At 40.4% G+C, this 20,744-nt stretch overlaps 1 protein-coding gene across 3 annotated transcripts in view; it reads right to left on the bottom strand.

The window, feature by feature from the left end:
- rbfox1 (RNA binding fox-1 homolog 1) overlaps positions 1 to 20,744 on the bottom strand; it is a 225,098-nt gene that overhangs the window by 39,443 nt on the left and 164,911 nt on the right. For 2 of the 3 annotated variants that reach the window (XM_050068719.1, XM_050068720.1), the window contains exons 6-9: positions 16,867 to 16,927; positions 14,194 to 14,247; positions 11,036 to 11,168; positions 3,070 to 3,109 (exon numbers count right to left, since the gene is read on the bottom strand). In XM_050068719.1, the coding sequence (XP_049924676.1) occupies positions 3,070 to 3,109; positions 11,036 to 11,168; positions 14,194 to 14,247; positions 16,867 to 16,927 (288 nt within the window). The remainder of the gene's footprint in view (positions 1 to 3,069; positions 3,110 to 11,035; positions 11,169 to 14,193; positions 14,248 to 16,866; positions 16,928 to 20,744) is intronic. The other variant, XM_050068722.1, reaches the window with a different exon arrangement.

Raw genomic sequence — 20,744 nt, 5'->3', positions numbered from 1 at the left:
TAGATTTAGATTTAATATTTAGATTTAGATTTAATATTTAGATTTAACATTTAACATTTAGGTGCCACATTTAATATTTAGATTTAACTATTTAATATATTTCTAAGTTAACAAATATTGCTGTAAATGTGGTAAAAGGTGACGTTAAAAAATTCACAATACTTTTTTAAACATTGTTTGAAGCTAAATGTGGCAAAATGTTGATGTTATTTTCAGCGTGAGACACTTTACAAACGGCACCCCATATGTGAAAGCATGTTCATTTTTAATACAAACAATAAATAGATACAGAAGGAGTCAGTGAGCAAACAAGCATATGACTATTTTGGTGAGAGACAATCGAGTGCAATTCTCAGAACAAAAGAAGAATAGCTGTCAAATCTCGCTATCGTCATAGAGATTAAGTGCACAGCAGCCGTGTTTAAAACATCACTACCCTGTCAAATTTCACACACTACACAAGTAAGTACATAGTATACGCAGTGTACTACACTCAAGCATACTAATGGAAGTATCCATTTGAGACACAGCAATAGTTATGTAAAAATGAAATAATTAACTAAAATTTAAAGCATAAAGTGACAACAATGTGTCTATAAGGATATGCATGTTAATATGCATATGCAAATAGGGTAATGTTGCTCTAATTGGCTATTTTGGCTCTGAAACTGTCATGATTATACTAAGTAAAAATGAACCGAAATATACTTTACATTTTATTTTCTCCATCCCAAGAGCCAGCCCTGGCGCCAAATGAGGGATGGCTTACCCCCGATTTCCACATACTCTGTTTGTGCAGCGCACTGCGTAGCAGATACACTCCCATTCTAGTGAATAGCTTCATTTCCACAGCGCGCGCCGCACAGCGTCTCTGGAGCGTCCCAGCAGCGCCACGGTGCTCCGCTTCGTCAGAGATACATGCCAGGTCTATTTTTCAGTGACTGCGTGTCCATAGCACGTCAAGCCAGGTAGCTCAGATCGCACCAACCCGGAAACAGAATGCACACAGCACCCCGTAAATTTCAAAATAAAGCACAATGCACGGACTACGGATTGTAAACTCTCAATTTTTTTAAAAATCACATCACATCCTGTTGCACAAGTTGTCAGTCAGTGCGAGGGTTCGAGGAAAGATGGACGAGAAGAAAGTCATAGTTGAAGTGGAAAACCATAGTATTTTGTATGACACCACACATCCTTTCTACAAGGATACACACCGAAAGGAGAAGACGTGGTGTGAAATTGCAGGAGTATTGGGAGTGAATGGTGCTTTTTATCGCGTGATTTCACAGTTCCCATGTGTGAGCTTGTGGCTCCGCTCCGCTGTTTGCTTTTCGTGGTTGTAAGTAGCTCACAAAATCAAGACAATCGTTCATTTTGTGATAAAAGCACCACATTTGGTACGAACTGTACATAGCTTAATACATGTAGAAGATGAAAACAGCTTCAGCTATAACTTCTGAATCAGATGAGCTACAAATGCAAGCTTTGTACCTGTTTTATGTTTTTTGACCATGAGAGACACACTGGAATTGTAATTTTATGATTGGACACATCTGTATATTTCCAAGATGGCAGCTACTTAAAACAAGTTATTTTTTTAAACTGTTTTGGCAAAATTGGTGTCTACTTCATATTTTTAAACATTAGAAACACATTGACATACTCAGATTTATGATTTATTTTGAAATCATATGATATTTTTAAACCATATCATATATCAATTTACACACACATCCAGACTGAGAGTTGTACGGATGAGCTTTTTCCATAATGTGATTCCATGTCCAGAGTGGCATTTTATGCCCACTTCATCCACGGTCAAGTTCATCATAAATGTATTCTTTTATTTTGAAACAGTAGCCCTATGTTCTCTAGCATTTCTTTTATTGTTTGGTTAAATCAATTGATTTTATTGTATGTTACAAAAAAATTAAATGAAATTGAAAATTTTGCAAATTTAAACAGTTCCCTCACTCACTTCATGCTGGCACCTGACTTGCCAAGAACATAAGAATACAAAAAAGATAAGATTATGTATTTCAACTTGCACTGTTGCCTCACAGCAAGAGCGTTCAGCTGGCTGGCCTGAGCCCTCTTATGTTAGCGTGGGGTTTCTCCACTTAAGTATGTGGTTTATTATTATATGCAGTTTGTAAATCCAAGAAGAAAGATTAATAAAACACATTAACAGATAATTAAACCATACACACTGATAATTAAACTGCACAGGCTGGTAACCTACTCAATCCATGTTCCAGACTGCATTTGGCATAGCAGGGAATATAACTGTAGATAATGTCATTATATTATTTTGTCAAAGATGACATCATAAAAGCTGTGACCAGTTGTTGTACCCTTGCCCGACTTATGGAATGTTACCAGGGATGCATTGTAGTCTACATTGTAGTTATTGTATCATTGTACTAATTTTTCAAATTGTTTTTAAGCCTTAATGGCAGAATACTGCAGCACATTTCTCAGCTTTTTCAAATAAAAATAATGCACTTACTAACACACTTTTTCTTTATGTGTTCAGTCAGACAGTGACCTTCATTAAGACCACTTAGCTTTACTGCCAGTTACATTTTATATCACACATCAGTGGACTAACACCATGAGCGAATGGATTGGCACACAGTGCACTGAAAATAGAGCCTGGAAGTAGTGCTTCTTTATATTTATTGAATCAAGAATTGATTCCTAATCAAATCATGACACCAAGAAACAGAATCAAATCAGATTGTGAGATTCCTAAAGTCATTTTTCCACTTTTATAGTCCCACCATGTCTCCCTCTGTGTTGGCTGTTGTAGTATGAGTTTTTACACCTGTAAAAAACAGCCTTACTTGCCTCTTGCTAAGAGTGAAGCTTGTGCCTTGTTTGTAGTCAATAGTCTCTTTGCTTGGGCCATAATCTGACAACATAACCAGCTACCTGCTCCCCCAGCTGAAGGTGAAGCCATGAATGAGTATGGAGGGTTGGGGGCTTGCGTGTGCGTAGCAACAGGGCAGAAACCACGGAGATGGCGGTGTAGCATGCAATGTCATACCAGTAAATAATACTTACATAAATATCTGCACCATAAAATCCATCCTGGTAAACAACACTGCAGAGGATGCAAACACAAACAAACAGACAAACAAACACACAATAAAACAAAAACATCCATATTAGTGCATGTTGACATGCAGGCACTGGGCTAGCTACCAACCAACCCACATCTCCACAATCCAAAACACAACCCCCAAAAATAAAGGACAAGGGGCAGAGGCAAAGGGGAAATACAACAGGCACCCCTCTCTGCTCTCTAATGGCTGGGTAAGGAGGCTGGGAAGGTCCAGAAACACTCTCTGACATTATTTTCACATAATGTATATATCTAATAGTCCAATCAGCAGCATCAGATTTATACTGAGGTGTTTATCTAAAAATGTATTGAATACATATATATGTATATACACACACACACACACACACACACATATACATATATATATATATATATAGCATGATGACCCAATGTAAGCCAAATATGAAAAAATAAATCCAAAAGCCATATATTAATTTCTATTTTAGTATAATTTTTAATATTTTAGTATATTTTTTTAATATATGGCTTTCATTCATTTTGTTGATAATGTATTTAGTTAATGTATTTGTTAAAATGTTCCAAATGTGCAATTTTGCATATCATGTGCAAAAGTATTTCAAGGATTATGCCAAGGAGCGTTGGCCTTCCTTGATGGAGAGGATGCACACTTTCAACTTGTGTTATTGGGAGTTTGAACTGGGAAACTGAATTATGGAGTCCAACCTTTCAAGGACACAAGGATTCAGCACACCAAGGGCCCTATCTTTTTGATGTATATATTTTTGGCTCTTTTGCCTTTATTTGATGGGACAGTTCAAATGTGAACGGAGAGAGAGAAGGGGAACGACATGCAGCAAGGACATAGCCTTTGTACATGGGATGCCTGTTCTACCCACTGAGCTCCTGGGTGCCCCTAAGGGCCCTATCTTACACCTTGTGCAAATTGCACACAGTGCAGCGCAACTGTCATTGCTACTGTAGTTTCAGACCGGCATGGATGTAATTTTCATAGCCAGCGTCCCTGTTGTGTAATATTCTTGCACCCATCTGTGTGCCCATGAGTATGTTGGGAGTATTTTCAGGTGCATGGTTGGCGGATTGCTATTTTGAGGCAGCAGAGAGTAATTGCACCATTGACCAACAAAGACTTGGTTTTAAGTCAGAATGGTGCAGTATTTTCCTGTTTAAGGGGGCATTATTGAGATAGCTACTTATGTGGCTTCACAACATGCGTACACTCTGCTTGTTACATTTGCAAGAATGCGCGGATGGGTTGCAGGTGAGTGAAATAATTAAACATTTTCATTAATGAGGAAAATATGAATGACATTATGTAAAATGTGAAGATAGCAGAGAGCAGAGCTGCTGTCTAACTCCACATTGAGACACTGTGCACATTTACACATGAGGAGCAGTGTAACTAAATGGATAATTTTCTGTTTCCTCTGTCAAGTGTATACCTACAGTTTTTAGTTTTGCTGCTTAAATGTCCCACTATATTTGCTGCGGTAACATTACTGGTCTGACTGCATGTTGCCAGAAGAAAATGTTGGCATTGTACATTTCTGTAAACCACAAATGCATTACAATTGTATGTATTTGTACACATCATATCAACGTTTCTAAAGTGATGTAGTATATGAGCTGACTTTATCATCTAGAGGTGGAGGGGATGGTGCAACTGCTAGGCGAGACAGCTCCCAAGCTACAGACCACTGTTTGATACCAACTGGCAACAAAACCTGTTGTTCTGCTCCATTTCCAATGACTTTTACCCGCCAAATGTTGGTGTTTTTTAGCGACCTGTCGCTGTTTTTCTCCACAATGATAGTGCCACCAAAAGTGATCGTATTTTACCCTGATATTGATGCTTATCCAGTATCTACTTCGCCAACAAAAACAGGTATTTTAAGCCAAAACATGATGTTTTATGAACCATAACCGAGTGTTTTTTGTGCCTAAACATGATGCTAAGCACAGCATTGTTGAAATATAAAGAAATTTAAAGTTCCAACATGTCCACTACATATCAACATACAAATGTAATGAATCTATGGTTTGCAGGAATGTATAATGTCAACATTTATTCTGGCATTGGGTTAGAAAAAAAAAAGTTTACTTATTATGTATCGTTGTTTAACACACAATCTGCATGTGTGGTGTACACAGATGTAATTGACAGTGACCATCATCAGTAGATTCATCAGAAACAAATATTTGCTTTAAATGTAAATCCTGATTGATGTGCTAATGTACATAAAAACATTACATTACATTTTTTTGCATCATCTTTTAGAGAAAAACAACACAGATAGAAAGCTGTCATAACAAACAAAACAAAAAAACAGACCCTCACTTGCCACCACATTTTCCAAACTTCATACCTCCAATCTGTGACTAAAGCTTTCTGCTATAAATCTGTAGTTTCTGACTGTTCTGAGTAGCTGTGACGACCCTGATGACATCACTAAAAGGGGATTTATGGTTGTGCGTAGAGCCTTTACTTCTGCGGTGGTGTGTTTATGTAACTGCAGTTACACCTCAAAAACACTAGTCGGCGGTGGAGGTTTCTGTTAAGTGCTGTAAAGTTTAGTTGATTCAAAACACACCCAAAACACACATTAGCCTAAATATGGCTTAACAGAGACAAGTTCAAACACAAGTACAAAAATCAGCTTCACTACAACTCACAGCATTCACAGACAAATGTTAATCCGGACACATTTTCCCCACAGATACAACGTGCTAACGTTATTAGCACAAGCCTATGGCATTTTACATTGTATAAATTAGCCTAGCAACTAGCGATCTTTTCATCTTCTCATATAAAACCAGGGACAACAGCAACATTTAACAAAGGTAACAGCATACAGTTTGGCTCCATTACAACTCACAAGGTTCACTGACAAAACAACTGTCTTGTATTAAACACATTTTTTAAACAAATACAACATGCTAACGCTATTAGCACAAGCCTATGGCATTTTACATTGTATTGCTTAGCCTAGCGGATGGCGATTTTTCCCTCATCTCATATAAAACCAGGGACAGCAGCAACATTTAACGAAGGTAACAGCACATAATTTGGCTCCATTACAACTCACAAGGTTCACCAACAGAACAACTGTCACATTAAACATGTTTTCCAAACAAATACAACATGCTAACTTTATTAGCGCCAGCCTATGGCATTTTACATTTTATAAATTAGCCTGGCGACGAGCGGAGATTTCCTCTTCTCATATGAAACCTGGATAAATCCCTAAGTATAAATCCCTGCAGGATATATCATACACAAGACTTAAAATGGTATTTTAGTGGAGGCTTTACTGTCTTCACAATTTATTGTTTCTTATCTGTGAACTAAAAGTAAATACAAACTTCGTTTCGACTGAGGGAAATGGTGTCAGTATACAGCGACGGGAGGTCTGCGTCACCGCAACGCATAGTTACAGTTCTGGGGAGGTGCACGTCAGGCTACGGCGTAGATTCAATGCAGAACTATAAAATGTGTGTAAGACATCATCAGTCTTACTCTCTCAGACTTGCTAAGGTCCTCCAGAGCAGACCCTAGGAGATGTGCCAGACTATGAAGTGAATTTGACATAGTGGCCAAACCATGTAACTACAACTACCAGGTCCGTCACATGATGCCACTGGGCCCAAGACTTGTTTTCCATAGACTTACTTTGAGAAAGAGACATCTATAAATCAGTGAATACATTTTTTAAAATCTCACAAGCCCCGCAAAATGACTTGTTTCACTATTGAAATGGGTCCATTTGTTTCAATGACATTTCAAAAGTTTAGAGGAGTGGCACCATTGAATCATTTTATCCCCATTCAAGTTAGCAGAAGACTAAGGTCAAACCTTTTTGCTTTCATGCGCCACTGGGCAACTTTTATAGGAATGAACAAGGCCCCGCCTCCAACACTGTATCCAGTTGCCTTTATACATCCAGGCTTCAGAACCACAGAATATTATAAAACTGTATTCGCAGGCTGAGTTAAATATGACGAGTAGAGTGATTTCATTTGTGAAGTCATTTTCAACAAAAACAACAACAAAAACACAAGCAATTAGCTGAGAGCACTTAGAGGAAAATCCTGGCGTTTATCTTTAAACACCCATGCTATCTCACCTTAACAGCTAGGCAAGATCATAATTCCATAATTGTGTGTGTTTCTCTATTCTTGTGTCCTGATCTGCAGTGGAATCCCCTGTCTAATGATATGAAAGCACTGCAGGACCATTAGTGCTGAGATTATGCAGGTTTGTGTGTGTGTTAGAGAGAGAAAGCATTCCTCATCTAGAGTCCAATAAAATGAGCAGGACGTTGCTGTCAGCATTGCATTATGATGGAGTTCCTTTTAACAAGAACTTCTCAGAGGACCAAGCTTCCACTTTCACCAGCCAATAGACTAGTTACACACTGTTTGTGCTATCTCTGATAATCAATAACTTCTCAAATGTCAAGGTGATTCTGGGAGTCACTTCACTCATAAGAATGACTTCTGTAGGACTACATGTCATGATTTCTTTTAAGAGTTATGAATAGATAACCTCAAATGGAGGGCAAAAATATTTCTAAGACACTAATGCCTGCTGCCAGTGCCAAGTGAGCACTTTCAGTGTTACACTTTTTGTCCCCTAACCTACCCTAAACTTAATGGTAACCTGAACCTTAAAACCATGTCTTACCTCTCAAACAGGCCTTTGAAGAAGTGAAGACTGACCAAAATGTCTTCACTTTCCAAAAATGCCCTCAATCTGTTGATTACGAACATGTTCATGTTCAGTCCTCACAATTTGCAAGTGCAAGCACACAAACACACACACAAAGTAACCTCGGTTTCCTAGCTGTATCACAGGATCTATTTGGAGCCGGGTCGTTGCCACTTGAGACAGTTTTAATAAAAATACATCACAGTCCACATTAATAATTCACCATCCGACTGCCACCAGGGCAATTAAGCGGTGCAGGAGTGTTAATGAAAGTACAATCTGTAGCACATATCTCTTTATCAAGACAATGTGCGACTGTTCACCTAAACACCTATCTCCCTGATCCTATGTGAACGGTTCTTCTACAGTTCACAGCGACAGAGTGTGTGAGTGAAGGTACTATTCATTCCTCCAACAGAGAGCCTTTAAAAAACAAGAATCTGCCTCTCAACTGAATAGAGAGGCAGGCCGTCATTGGAGACAAGCTTCCATTAGAGACAAGCCTTTATTGCCACTAACAACCTGCTTTCGTTTTCATTTGCTTTTCACGCTGTTTGCTGATTTACTGTTCCTGCAAAATGAGCCTGAAATGTCTATCCAAGGCATACCTAAAGTAAACAGAGAGCTGTTCTTGTACCACTTGGAGTACATGGACACACAGGGTCTCTTTTGAAAGGTTTTTTTTTTTTTTTTTTTCTTTGTTTTCCAACAGTCTGAATCAGTGTAAGTGCTTCTGCCATTGAGTAATATAAGCTGAAGCACACTAAAATAGAAGGTTTACTTTTTGGCCAAAATATTTCCTTGAAAACAGATGCCTGATGACAGCATAAAACCTTACCTAGTCCAGAGCAGATAACAATGCAATTAAAAAGGATATTTTACTATTTATGACTTTATTGTATAAAATTAATTTTAGATCATGTAAATTAACAAGAAAGCCAGGACTTTCCCATTAAGACATTAAAAGAACCATCTGTTGAATATTTATTCATATTTAAATGGTTTTACATACCGTCATGTTGGAAATTGTATTGACTATAACAAGCCTCAGTCACGAGCACAGTAGTCTGCTCTTGGCTGGCTGTATATACAGGGAAGAGATGCAGACCCTTCCTTTCAACACAGGCTCTTGTTAGCTATTGTAGGCTGTGGAGAGGACATGGAAGCTTGTATTGGGTCAAGTGAGGTATCAATCCAAAGGTCAGTGTGCAGCAGCCCCTTTGGTACTGGTCTTCGGCAGTATATTTGCATTTATTGGGTGTTATCATCAACAATACGTGGAGCAATTAGAAAATTTGAAATGATGTGACAGCAGTCCGTGAATATCCACGGATGTAATAATGTGTTTGGACTATTTTACTGAATTTTGGTCATCTGTACCTTTGCGAAAGTATCAGAACTGTTTTTCTTGGAATATTATTGATCAGTGGACTATATTAAAATGAAGGAACACTGAGCAAATGTTGCCTAAATTGGTTTGTTTTTAGCCACCTACAGAAAGATCCACCAAAAAAAAAAAAAAAAAAAATCATCAGTTTAAGTATACGTTACATTTAAAATATTTTCACCGCTTAACCTCGCTGTCAAAAAGTCCTCTCCAACAGGGAACTGAAGCCGTTATTTCAAAGCCACCGGCCTCCACTGAAAAGAGAGATTTGATTTGGTTTGTGATTTTAGAACATAGAAGTTGCTGGTCTACAGCTGCTTCGATCAGTTAATGAGTGAGACAGTGCAGAGAAAATATTCGAGATATGCTTGCATGCTTGCTTAGCTTCTGTGCTGGGATATTTAGTTGTTCGTAGCAAAGCAACACAGTATAGCATTACAGAAATGTCAGACCACCGGATTTAACTATATATCTTTAAACATTACAGTTATGACAACAGAAATAAGCAAGAGTTCCGATTTCATATTGCCAGTTATCTACCCAGAAGTGTTAGTGCGACATCACGGTGATTCAGTCTATAGAATTGCTAGGCAACAGCTTGTGTCCATGTCTACTCCATGTCAGCTGATGTCATTCACATACACTGCAAAGAATTCCAGGAAATACAAAGGGACCCATTTAGCCTCTTGTCAAGTTTGAAATGGTCTATGTCTTCTGTTGTTAGCAGTACATGCATTTCCGTCCACCTATTTGTGTATGCTTTTTAAATTTGCACAATCTGAAAAAAAAGGGGAGTGGAAATACCAGAAATATGAAAAACATAGAACTACTGCAGAAAAGTTGTACATGTCTTCACCATGTTTCTTTCCTTAACCTAACCACGGTACCTCTACTTGCACAAACCTTACCTCCTGTGGTGTGTGCATTTTCATAGAATGTCATATGAACGGTTGTATGAGGATACGTTAACATGAAACATGTGACTTATACGTCACTCAAACCTCCACTGAAGAGATGAAAACATCAGATGTGTGTGGAGTGATGAGGATACTTCTTCACATTAACACATGATGCAAGCAGAAATGTCATATTTACACATTTACATTTTCAACTGTTCTCCATGAACAAACTCGGAATATTCGCATAACAGTAGTGGATGAAAATTCATACTAAATCGCATTTTATTTTGCAGTGTTCTGGAAATTACCGCTACATTCAGATGGAAAAATAACTAGTGACAGCAGGGGAAAAAAAAAAAATCTCATCTTAAAATAGACTCCCAGCCAGCCTCCTTAGTGTCCATTTGCTTGCAGTCATAAAGAGCAAAATAAATAAAAAGAACCAACAGAATAATGGCAAATCAGATCTGACTGCCCACAATACACAGCTCTGCTTGGCTTGTCTCCAGAGCAATAAGCCATGGAGGGTCAGCCAGAGATGCTGCTGGGGCTGGGAAGATGTTTTTCTCTTTTCTTTTTTCATATTTTTTTATTTGTGGCAAAGGATAAACTCCAAAAGTAGTCACAAAGTGGAGGACCTCCCGCCATGAACACAGCCTCTCTCAATGACACCACAGTACAAGGCCAAATTGACAATCATTTCCCATGAGTCCGTGCAAAGGCACATGTCTTGGAGCATGCCTGTTGGTCGATTCAGCATGCTGTGGAAGTGGGGGAGTGTGTTATCGCTGTGAGGCGAGGCTGGCATGCACCACTTCGCTGAGTCTGAGCACAGAGATTCAGGACTTGCCATTGGATAAGGGAAAGAGTGAAGGAGAGACCAAAGAGGAAGAAATGACAACAGGACAAGAGCAAGAAAGACTGCTCACCCTCCGTAAGCTGGAATGTGGGGAGGGGGAGCAGCCGCCCTGAATGTGTTGTACACGGTCCGTCCTCGACCTCTTAGGTGGGCTCCTCTGTATGCTGCTGCTGCACTGGCTGTTGGGTAGGGAAAACCTGGTACTGGAGACAGAGAACAGAAAATGATGCACACCTTCCCTGATGTCACAGCATCCAAAAGAAGAATGCACAAATTTCCGATTAAGGACAGATATTTTAGCAGTATTCAGAACTGTACACCTGTAGTTGATATTAGCATTTGAATTCTGGAGACAATGTGTCAAGTGTTCTCCCGTTTCCAGGTGTGTGAAGAGAAAGAACGAATAAAGAGAGAGAGTGGCAGTGGAGTGGAGCTATTGCAGTGGTATTGTTATTAACTTATCATTAATCTTAATTGGGGACAACTGACACAAAGCTTAATTTGAGAGCTGGGGTGAGTGAAGGTTGAGAAGGAGATCGAGGTGCCATATCCAACCCTAATTATACATCTCTTCAAAGAGGAGATCTAATAAAATGCTAATAGAAACAGTGAATCATTCATTGACCTGATGAAAAATGGAGGGTTTGAGCCAAAGGATAAGAGTTTCTCAAAGAGAGACAAGGAGAGGAGCGAGGCTGGTAATTGTTCCTATTCATCTTTTGTCACCTTGATTTTAGGACTGAGTGGCCTGGCTACCCTTAAAGTCACACTGATAACTCTTCCCAATGCTATTCCACTCTGCTGTGTTCATACAGTCTGAATGAAAAGGAGTGCTTGGCATATGCAGGTAGATAGCAACTAGGACTCATTAAATTCTAGCATAAACTGATCAGGGGTTGTACTGGCCCCCACCGTTATTCAGAGAACGGTGGGGGGCGCTGGAATACATACAATATATACAGTGTTTTTGAAAGGGGGACGTTAAGTTGTTCTAAGTAGTTGGTTCAAGCCGTAATCTCGAGGGCTGAAAGATAAAGCCAACAAGGAAGTGCCAAAAACTGCAGTTCCTTTACTGGCGACTTAAAGTCAATCCCCATTGACCCCCATGTCTACAGCCTGGTACAAAAATTCATGACAACAGTACCAGCGGTGAACTTTAATAAAAGGTACCTGTTTACATTTTATTTTTAAAAAAAAGTTACGCATAATTAAAGGCGGGCCACTTCAAGTGACAGACTGTCTGCAGATACTGTCCTTGGCTTCTAAGTTAGATTCACACCTCACTCCTTCACAGCGCCAGCCTCTCTCACCTCTGGGTCCATAAAACCAAGATGGTGACGGCCGAAATGCCAAACTTGAGTCCTCAAAGCAATGGGTGATGTCACAATAGATATCTATTTTTTTTTTTACAGTCTGTGGGTGTTCTTGGGGAATTTGTTTCTGTCTGCTTGCTTGCTTTTACCACTACTATCTGAAGCTTTTTTTTTTTTTTTTTGAAAAGGCTTTCCCTGCTAAGTATGAGGCTTTTTTTCTGAATCCCTAGCACAGAGCTTTTCCTTGTTTACCACTGAATGGCGCCCTTTGGTGCTTCGGGCACACTTGGCCGTCAATTATTTTAATGCACGTCGAAGTGGAAAGCTGTTCTTCTTTTGAGCAGGGCACATTGGAAAACCGTAAGCAACAGTGCAACACGTTATCATGCTGCCTATCCATTGTGAAGCATCACAGCCAAGTCACAAACAAGTCAAAAACAAGTCTTTGTTTGTTGGCAAGTTAGATTTTTATAAATCCCAATGTTTGCTTAGAAAGAGGCGTATGCCTCGTTTATAAATGAGGCCCCAGGTCTCACTGTGTTTCCTCTACAATGATGATGCAGGAGAATGTTTACACCTCCATGATCTTCCATGGAACGGGTTTGCACGCCAACATTTTTAGAATAAAAGAACAGTCTGGGGTGTTTGGAGTCTCTGTCACAATCGATGGGATATTCAAAAATAGCGGATTTGTACACTGAGTCCTTGTAAAATAAGAGTGACAATCCTGTCTTGATCAATCAATGGACTGCAGTGTTTCTAGCCCCACCTTTTAGTACTGGATCAGTGTGCTAGGTACCTCAACAAAAGAGTAATGAAAAAATGGGACAGAATGGAATGGTTCTATTGGTAACATCCAAGGCTTTTAACAATGAAAACAAAAAAATAACCATTCTAATATGTAATGAACTGAATTAAACCAGACTGCTGGGTGGAAATGAGGCTAAAGAAATTTGCAGTGGTAATTTGGTGAGTCTTCACCAATGCCTTGTGAATCATAATCTGCTCTGCTATTAAAACATCTGAACCAGTTAACCACAAGAACAGGCCCTGGCCTCTATCCTGAACCACTGCAATCATCATCTATTAATAACATAATAGCACAAATTACTTATGCAGAAGGGGCCTGAAAAGCTTGTACATTCCTCACACATGTGCAGATCCATGCAAAACACACACATACACACACACACACACACACACACACACACACACACATACATGCCCCAATGGCATTTTGGATACTCAAAAGGTGAAACAAAGGTAAATCAATACAAAGCCATTTTGTAATTAAAAGAACGTGGGGGTGAATTAGGCAAACGACTGTCTGGAGAAATTGAAAATATTGATTTTAATTTACAAAATATATTTCACACCTTTTAATGTCCTTGCAGAAATGGACAATTAGATTTCCTTCTCTCTTGTCCTTTGCTTTCCTTCACTTCTCCTCTCCTCTGCCATACTTATCTGTCTCTCTTCTTATCAAGAAATCCAGGTATTTTTCACCTTAATGGCCATAGTTAATGACAGGGTGGGGGGTTGGGCAGTGGTTAAGGTTTGGGGGAGGTGAATGCTGGGATCGCCAAGATTGAAGATGGCTCGTGGGTGGCAGTGTGGGTTGCTGAATGTGTGTTTGTTTTGTAGCAGAGATGACAGTCTGTTGATGCGTTTGTCCGAGTCAGCATAGTTCTCAGACTAAAAACAGACTATTCTTGGTTGCATGTTGCTTGGAAGGAAAGCAGATCAGGGAGAGGTGACAAAGGTTAAAATGAAGGGGGTGTGGGTGGGGGTTGGGGGTTTGAGGGTGGGGGTAGAAAATGAAGATGTCGAAGAAGCTGAAGAACAAAATGAATGAGGAGGAGGAAGATAACGACAAAGGAGATGGTGACAGATGGAGAAGGGCATGTCCTCCTACCTGCATAGAATTCTGGGCTGTAGACAGCGCTGACCACTGGATTTAACTTCCAGCCTGAAAGAAGACAGACAGCGAGAAAAAGAAAAAGACAGAGAGGAGGAGAAAAAGATAACAAAGGGAACAGTGTTTTAGTGTACCTAGTTTAAACAAACCTGTATGTTCTCACTAAACTTAAATCTACCTGGAAATGTACTCAGATATTTAATTTTATTTTACTTTTTAGTCTATACCTCCTTGATACGGCAGTTACCAAGAAATTTTAAACTGTATGATTGAATAACATTAACAACAAAATGGTTAATGGTTAATTTGTCCGTCTGATTACCTGTTGTATAGACATAACAACAAAACATTTTCCCGTTCTCATTCCCAGGTCATCAAATACAGATGCTTTGACACGCCCTGTGGCATATAAAAAGTCCACATAATGCCCAAATTCCACCAGATGCGTGTTGGTTGCGTCTGCACTCCGGAACGGCAGCGGAGCCGATACGTTTCAATTCTAGTCAATGTGTGTGCTTCCACCGGCTGTGGCTGTGCTGCAGCCCTCCGCAACAGATACGCAGGACTTCTATTTTTGCCGGACGCCGGAGCACAACACAGCAATTCAGCACAGAGCAGATCGTGCAGGGCAGGAAGTCGTGCACAGAAACAAAATAAAACATCCGGCTAATTTTCAAAATAAATTACACAGTGTTCATGGTGGATCATATTTCCCTGCACTACACCTTGAAAACATCATAATGGGTGGAGGCAGGCCTGAAGTCAACAGGTCAGAGGTTTTCAGACGTCATTTCACCCCCTTGACACCATGGACGAGGAGATGTTAATCATGGAGGTGCACCGAGATGTCTTCCTACTACTCCTCTGGTTTTGTGGTTCTGTTTATAGAAACTACATCTTGTAATATCGCGCGATTATGCGTGAATTCGCGAGATCTCGGGGGTCCTCATGACTCCAGCTGTCCGGCGGAGCTGCACCGCTCCACACAGCAAACGCAGCTGGTGGGTGTTGACGGACGGCGGAGCACGCAGCGGATAACCAGCGCAGCCGGTCCGCAATGGACACACATCCAGTGGAATTCCAGTGTAAGGCAGAAGGTGAGGGAGGGGAGGTGGATGGGTCAAATAAAACTTGAGATATTGGGCTCTCGTTTCCTGGCACGGCGCAGGGTGGCGAAACCCGCGCAGAGCTAGTTTCGAGCAGCACAACCCAAGGCACGCTCAGTTTGGTAGTTTGGCAGACCGAGGTGCGCTGAGATGGGTGTGGCAGCGCAGCAAGGGGCGGTGTCGACAGATCCAGCTTGGCACAGTGACAGTTTTGTGCCAAAAGGCTTCGCCGAAGGTGCGCTAAAAGCTTGCCTGCTGAAACCAGGTCTACTGTCAGCGCAGGGGGAGCGCAGCTGGTGTAGGGGAAGTTTGGCTGACAGGCGGACAGTGCGCACACGTCACCAAAACCTCACAGGCAGGTTTCCAGAATATCAGGCACATTAACAATGCAATAAATAGCCAAAAAAACACTATTCAATGCAACTATCTGCAATCAGCACATAAATGTATCTCTATATCGACTGTCCCGTCACATCTGATGTCAGATCAAAGGGGATTGGCACCGTTTGGCACGTTTGGCACGCGTAATGGAAACCCAACCTGATTTGATTAACACAGCTGCAAACTAATGAGTTCACATCCCTCTCAGCCAACCACAAACAGCCACAGCATCAGATAGGGAGTATATATTCAGCATCTGTCATCTTAGAAAAGTCAAAAGAAAAGAAACAGAGTGAGACTGCGAGAGAGAAAGAGAGAGCGCGCGCGCACGAGAGAAACGCAACATTGATTTACAATTGTGGTGACCTCCTCCCAGGCTACCTTTGCATCATCAGCCCGTGGAGGTCTGCTCGCAGTTCCGTATATTCGGACACTGCGAGCTTGGACCTCCCGGACCAAAACATCAGTTTCCTCCTGGGAGAAGTTTGGCCGTCTGACGCTGCTGCTCTCTTCTGCCATGGCGAATTGAGTAAACTCTCATTACGCCTTCGCGCGGCGCATTTAAGGGCGAGGAGAGGGGCTCATTTGATTGGTGTGATGTGTGTAAAACCCACTCCACGCCTTCTCTCCTCCCTCTTTCTGACTTGCGCAGGTTGGAGGGACGGAGGTGGGAAAGAGGAGTAGCTGCGCCAGCGCGCACGGTGTGCCAAACTTGCAAAATCCACCTGGCCACACCCAGTTGGCGAAGCACAGGTGCGCTACGCCTCTGCCTCGCCTGGTCTGCGAAACTAGAGCCCATTGTGTTAATGAGAATTGGATGGACAGACAGATGGATGGACACCCATGGCTATTGCTGGCACAAAGACATAAAAAGTCACAATCTAGGGGCATCGGTGGCTTAGTGGATAGAGCAGGCGCCCCATGTACAAGGCTGTTGCCGCAGCGGCCCGGGTTCGATTCCAGCCTGTGGCCCTTTGCTGCATGTCATTCCCTCTCTCTCTCCTCCTTTCACACTTGACTGTCCTATCAATTAAAGGCAAAAATGCCCTAAAAAATATCTTTAAAAAAAAAGAAAAAAAAAAGGCCACAATCTATGTTGATCCAACGTTGTAAAAAACATAACACATGCAAAAATACAATGGGATGAATACTTTCAGGACAGAAAACATTGACTTGGCCTCACCATTTGCATATGGGTTGACAGTCTTCTTATTTGTCATTACTCGGGCTGTTGCATTGTTGACCTACAGCAGATAAAGAGAAGTCCATGAGTTATACTTATATCTTAGTAGTAAGTGCCTAACTCACTAGAGTAAATCTGCATGCATAGTTTCCTAATGTTGTAAACAAAGAAAGCAGTACACTTTATCACGGCAAACACCCATGTCATTTGTGTGTTTTCGGAATAGCATTCAGAAACACTTAAAAACACATCCAAAACAAATCAGTTGTCCTTCTCATTTGCATATTTTCTATCTTCTGACATTTTCCGGCATGCTCTCCCCAATTATAGTGACATTTCAATAGAATACAGACAAATGTAAAGAAACAACAGATGCACTTGGCAAAATGATGGTTTGTAAATGTATAGATGCATGCAGTGGGGGGGAGGAAGGAGGAGGAGGAAAAACAGACCAAGAAAATGACATTTGGGGAAGGGCAGTAGACAATATGTTGGGAGCATTATGCAACATCCAGTCAACCTTAAAACGTGAGAAGAACTGTTGTGACGAAAGCAACACAAAGCATTCACACTCAGACAACAGTCTCTCTAAGTCATTGCAAGAATAATATTAAGATCGAAAAACAACCAAAGAAAAGAAATGTACTCAAATAAACCAACCAAGTCAATCAATCAACCAATCAAATCATTCCAAATTCAAACAACAGCTAACAGGGTAAATTAAAATAAGGGTGCATTGTTTTCCAAAGTAAAATAAAATAAATTAATAAATGGGTTTCCAACAATCTCAGATAGATGTGCAAACGAATTCATATCTCAGTCAGTATCGCTCGCACACGCAGCTTCAGGAGAACACTTAGTGAATGGACACGCACTCCGACACGCAAGAAAATATGTATATCAATATACAGCATCAACTCAACCACAATTCAAAAAGAAATGTCACGTGAGTTTTAGCGTTGCAAACGTTCCAAAGAGAGAGGAAGAGAGAGAGGAAATGCTGGCAGAATGGCTTGCTTGCCCACACTTACCATTCCCAAACCTCTTGGCCCCGCAAACTTGTTTGTGTACTGTTACCGCTGTAACTGTGTTGGATGGGGCCCTAAACAAGCTACCGTTGAAAGGATGGTGGGGGAGGAGGGGATGAGAAAGGAATAAGCAGCATCTTACTCAGGTGGCCAAGAAAACTTGCAATCATTCCACTGCACAAATGCTCTCTGTCAGCTCTTGCTATACAAGCAGTAAGCTGGTTTCTTAAAGCATAACTCCGGCCATTTTGCCTGGACAAGATTTCTTTTTCCATCATACTGTTTGACTGGACCAAAAATATCTCATTTGCTTCACTTTAGAGATAACTACATATTGGCTCAGCTTTCAAATATAGTCCTACAGAACCAGTGAACACTCTGAAGGCTTCTTGAGCATATTTTATCTTTAATTTATATATTTATTTTCAAAATCAGATTCAGATCATGTTATTGATCTGTAATAAAACACAAAAAAATAATGTAATCTAAAATCATATTTATCTTATAAAGTTTTAATGTTACCTGGGTCATTGCTCTAGCATTTCCTTGTCACAGAAACACTATTTTACTGTTGCATAAATTAGCGTAAAATCCTCTAGCTGTCAGATCATGATAACAGTTGATTAGGAAAATTAATTCTAGTTAAGAAAACATTGCTGAGGGTTTACTTACGTTTCAAGTTTTGTGCTAGCTAAAGAAATCAAGATACCACTGAGCCATGTCAGATTACATAAAATAGTAAAATTTAACTAATCTAGAAGGAAGAAAGGAATGTAATAAAGTGAAGCGAAATTCATGGTTTTGGTCTCTATAACTAATTTCCATGTCCCCCGCACTTCCCATATATGTGCCCTCCATCCCCCGCACTTTTTACAGCCGTTACAACTGTTCAATTCATTTTTAACATGTGGTAACGTGTTTTTCCGAGCTGTCTTTAAATGCACCATGAGTGGATGGCGCCAGGCGCATACACACGCTGTCATGTTGTGATCAGAATCAATCGCACAGATGAGACGTGTGCTGCTGGGCAGTGCTACTGTGTGTTAACCATGTTCAGCAAAGCAGCCAGCAAGAAGCAAAAACCCTTGCACAGTTTCTTCCAAACAGACCGTGTAAGTTGAGTAATGCTGTTGCATGTAGATAATGTTAGCCAAATGATGACTAATTAATAGAGGCCAATATATCAAGTTAAGCTAGTTAACAAGCATACTAATGTTAATGTTACCTAGTTATATCGTTTGCTAGCTAGTTTCATGCTAGGACTAAACCCACTCCTCCTTAATAAGAACTTGTGCTCACTATTGCTTTGCACATATTTTTTGAAATCTTTATTGCTACAATATAAAGAGCAGGGTCAGGGAGGAGACAGTGGACCAGGGGCCAGCAAGGATGATCATGCAGGGTCTTCACAGGTGAGGAGAGATTTTAACTGGCTGAGAGAAAATATCTATAACACAAAAGTGACTGTGCAATTACTTTCCACAGCTATGTCACCACTACTATTCCTAATTCTATTTATGAATTTTGCTTTGCACATTTATTATCTATATTATTGCAATAGATAGAAGAGGGACAGGGAGAAACCAGGCAGGTATCAGGACAGGGACCTGACAGCAGCACCAATTATCAGCCCAAGGCTTTACAGGTAAGGAGAAATTATAACTGGCTAAGAATGTCTATAGGATAAGAGTGACTCTAGATCAATTTTCACAGCTATTTCAGAACTACTCTTATTTATACTCTAAAATGTTTTTTGTCTGTATTGCAATAGCAATCCTATTGCATTATTTGTGTTTTTAAAGGCAGCAGGTATAGGTCATGCCATTTTTCTTTATCTGAAAAGGAGGCTAAGTCTTAAGGCAGAGTTCTCCATTTACCAATCAATCTACACCCCAATCCTCACCTATGGTGATGAGCTTTGGGATGACCAAAATAATGAATTTCCTTTGCAGGGTGGTTTGGCTCACCATTAGACATAGAGTGAGAAAATTGGCAGGGCCTCTGTGTTGCATCAAAAGCATCTAGTTCAGGTTGTTTGGCGTTTTGATTCTTCCTGGCCTCATTCCTTCCTGTGGAAGTATTTTGGGAAGAGACCCTAGAGAAGACCTAGAACACGCTGGAAGGATTACATATCCCATCTGCATCCCCCATGAAGAGCTGGAGGAAGTGGCATCTTGGCTATGTTGCTTAGCCTGCTGCTACCGGATAAGTGACTGAAATTGGACGGTTTGATGGAGACTTCCTGTGGTGCCAGGGTATTAAAGCCTTTGTCAGGGTACAACCATAGAAAGAAATGATTTTATATCTAACGGTTCAACAGGTTTATACATTGCCTGATATAAAGTATTAGCAATGGAAGATTGCAAATGTGATGCAATAAATGGGCAGAGTTATGCTTTAAGGCCAATGGTGTCCACCTTTTTTTCCTCTGAGTGGACACAAGACATTAAAATAGCACTAAAGTACTGTCATGCTACTGAATCAGGTTAGCTGTGAACCTTACATTTCGTTCTTCACTGTCTCTGGGATTCCTAAGGACTTCCTCTATCCTTAGATAAGCAAGATTTCAATACTTTTTTCTGGGGGAATGCTCCATCCTTCATTAAACATATATAGGAACATCTTTGCTTTTGAACATTAATGGCCAAGCTCCAAAGCAATCTATGCACCTTCTTAAACAGAAATATGTCTGTCTATAATGCTGGGTAGTGTGGATGTTCACTTTTAAACCTTTGGCAAGGCCAGTTGCCTTGACAGTACAAAATTAAGTAAAACAGGAAAAAGTAACAAAAAGTAAACAAACAAAAAATAAAACAAGCAAAGTCTTTTATATACAATTTCCTCAGACTA

Source organism: Epinephelus moara, chromosome 18 (genome assembly GCF_006386435.1).
Source record: "Epinephelus moara isolate mb chromosome 18, YSFRI_EMoa_1.0, whole genome shotgun sequence".
In the NCBI taxonomy this organism is placed as follows: domain Eukaryota; kingdom Metazoa; phylum Chordata; class Actinopteri; order Perciformes; family Serranidae; genus Epinephelus; species Epinephelus moara.
The sequence above is the reverse complement of the archived record's forward strand: the minus strand, read 5'-3'. Positions and strand labels throughout refer to the sequence as shown.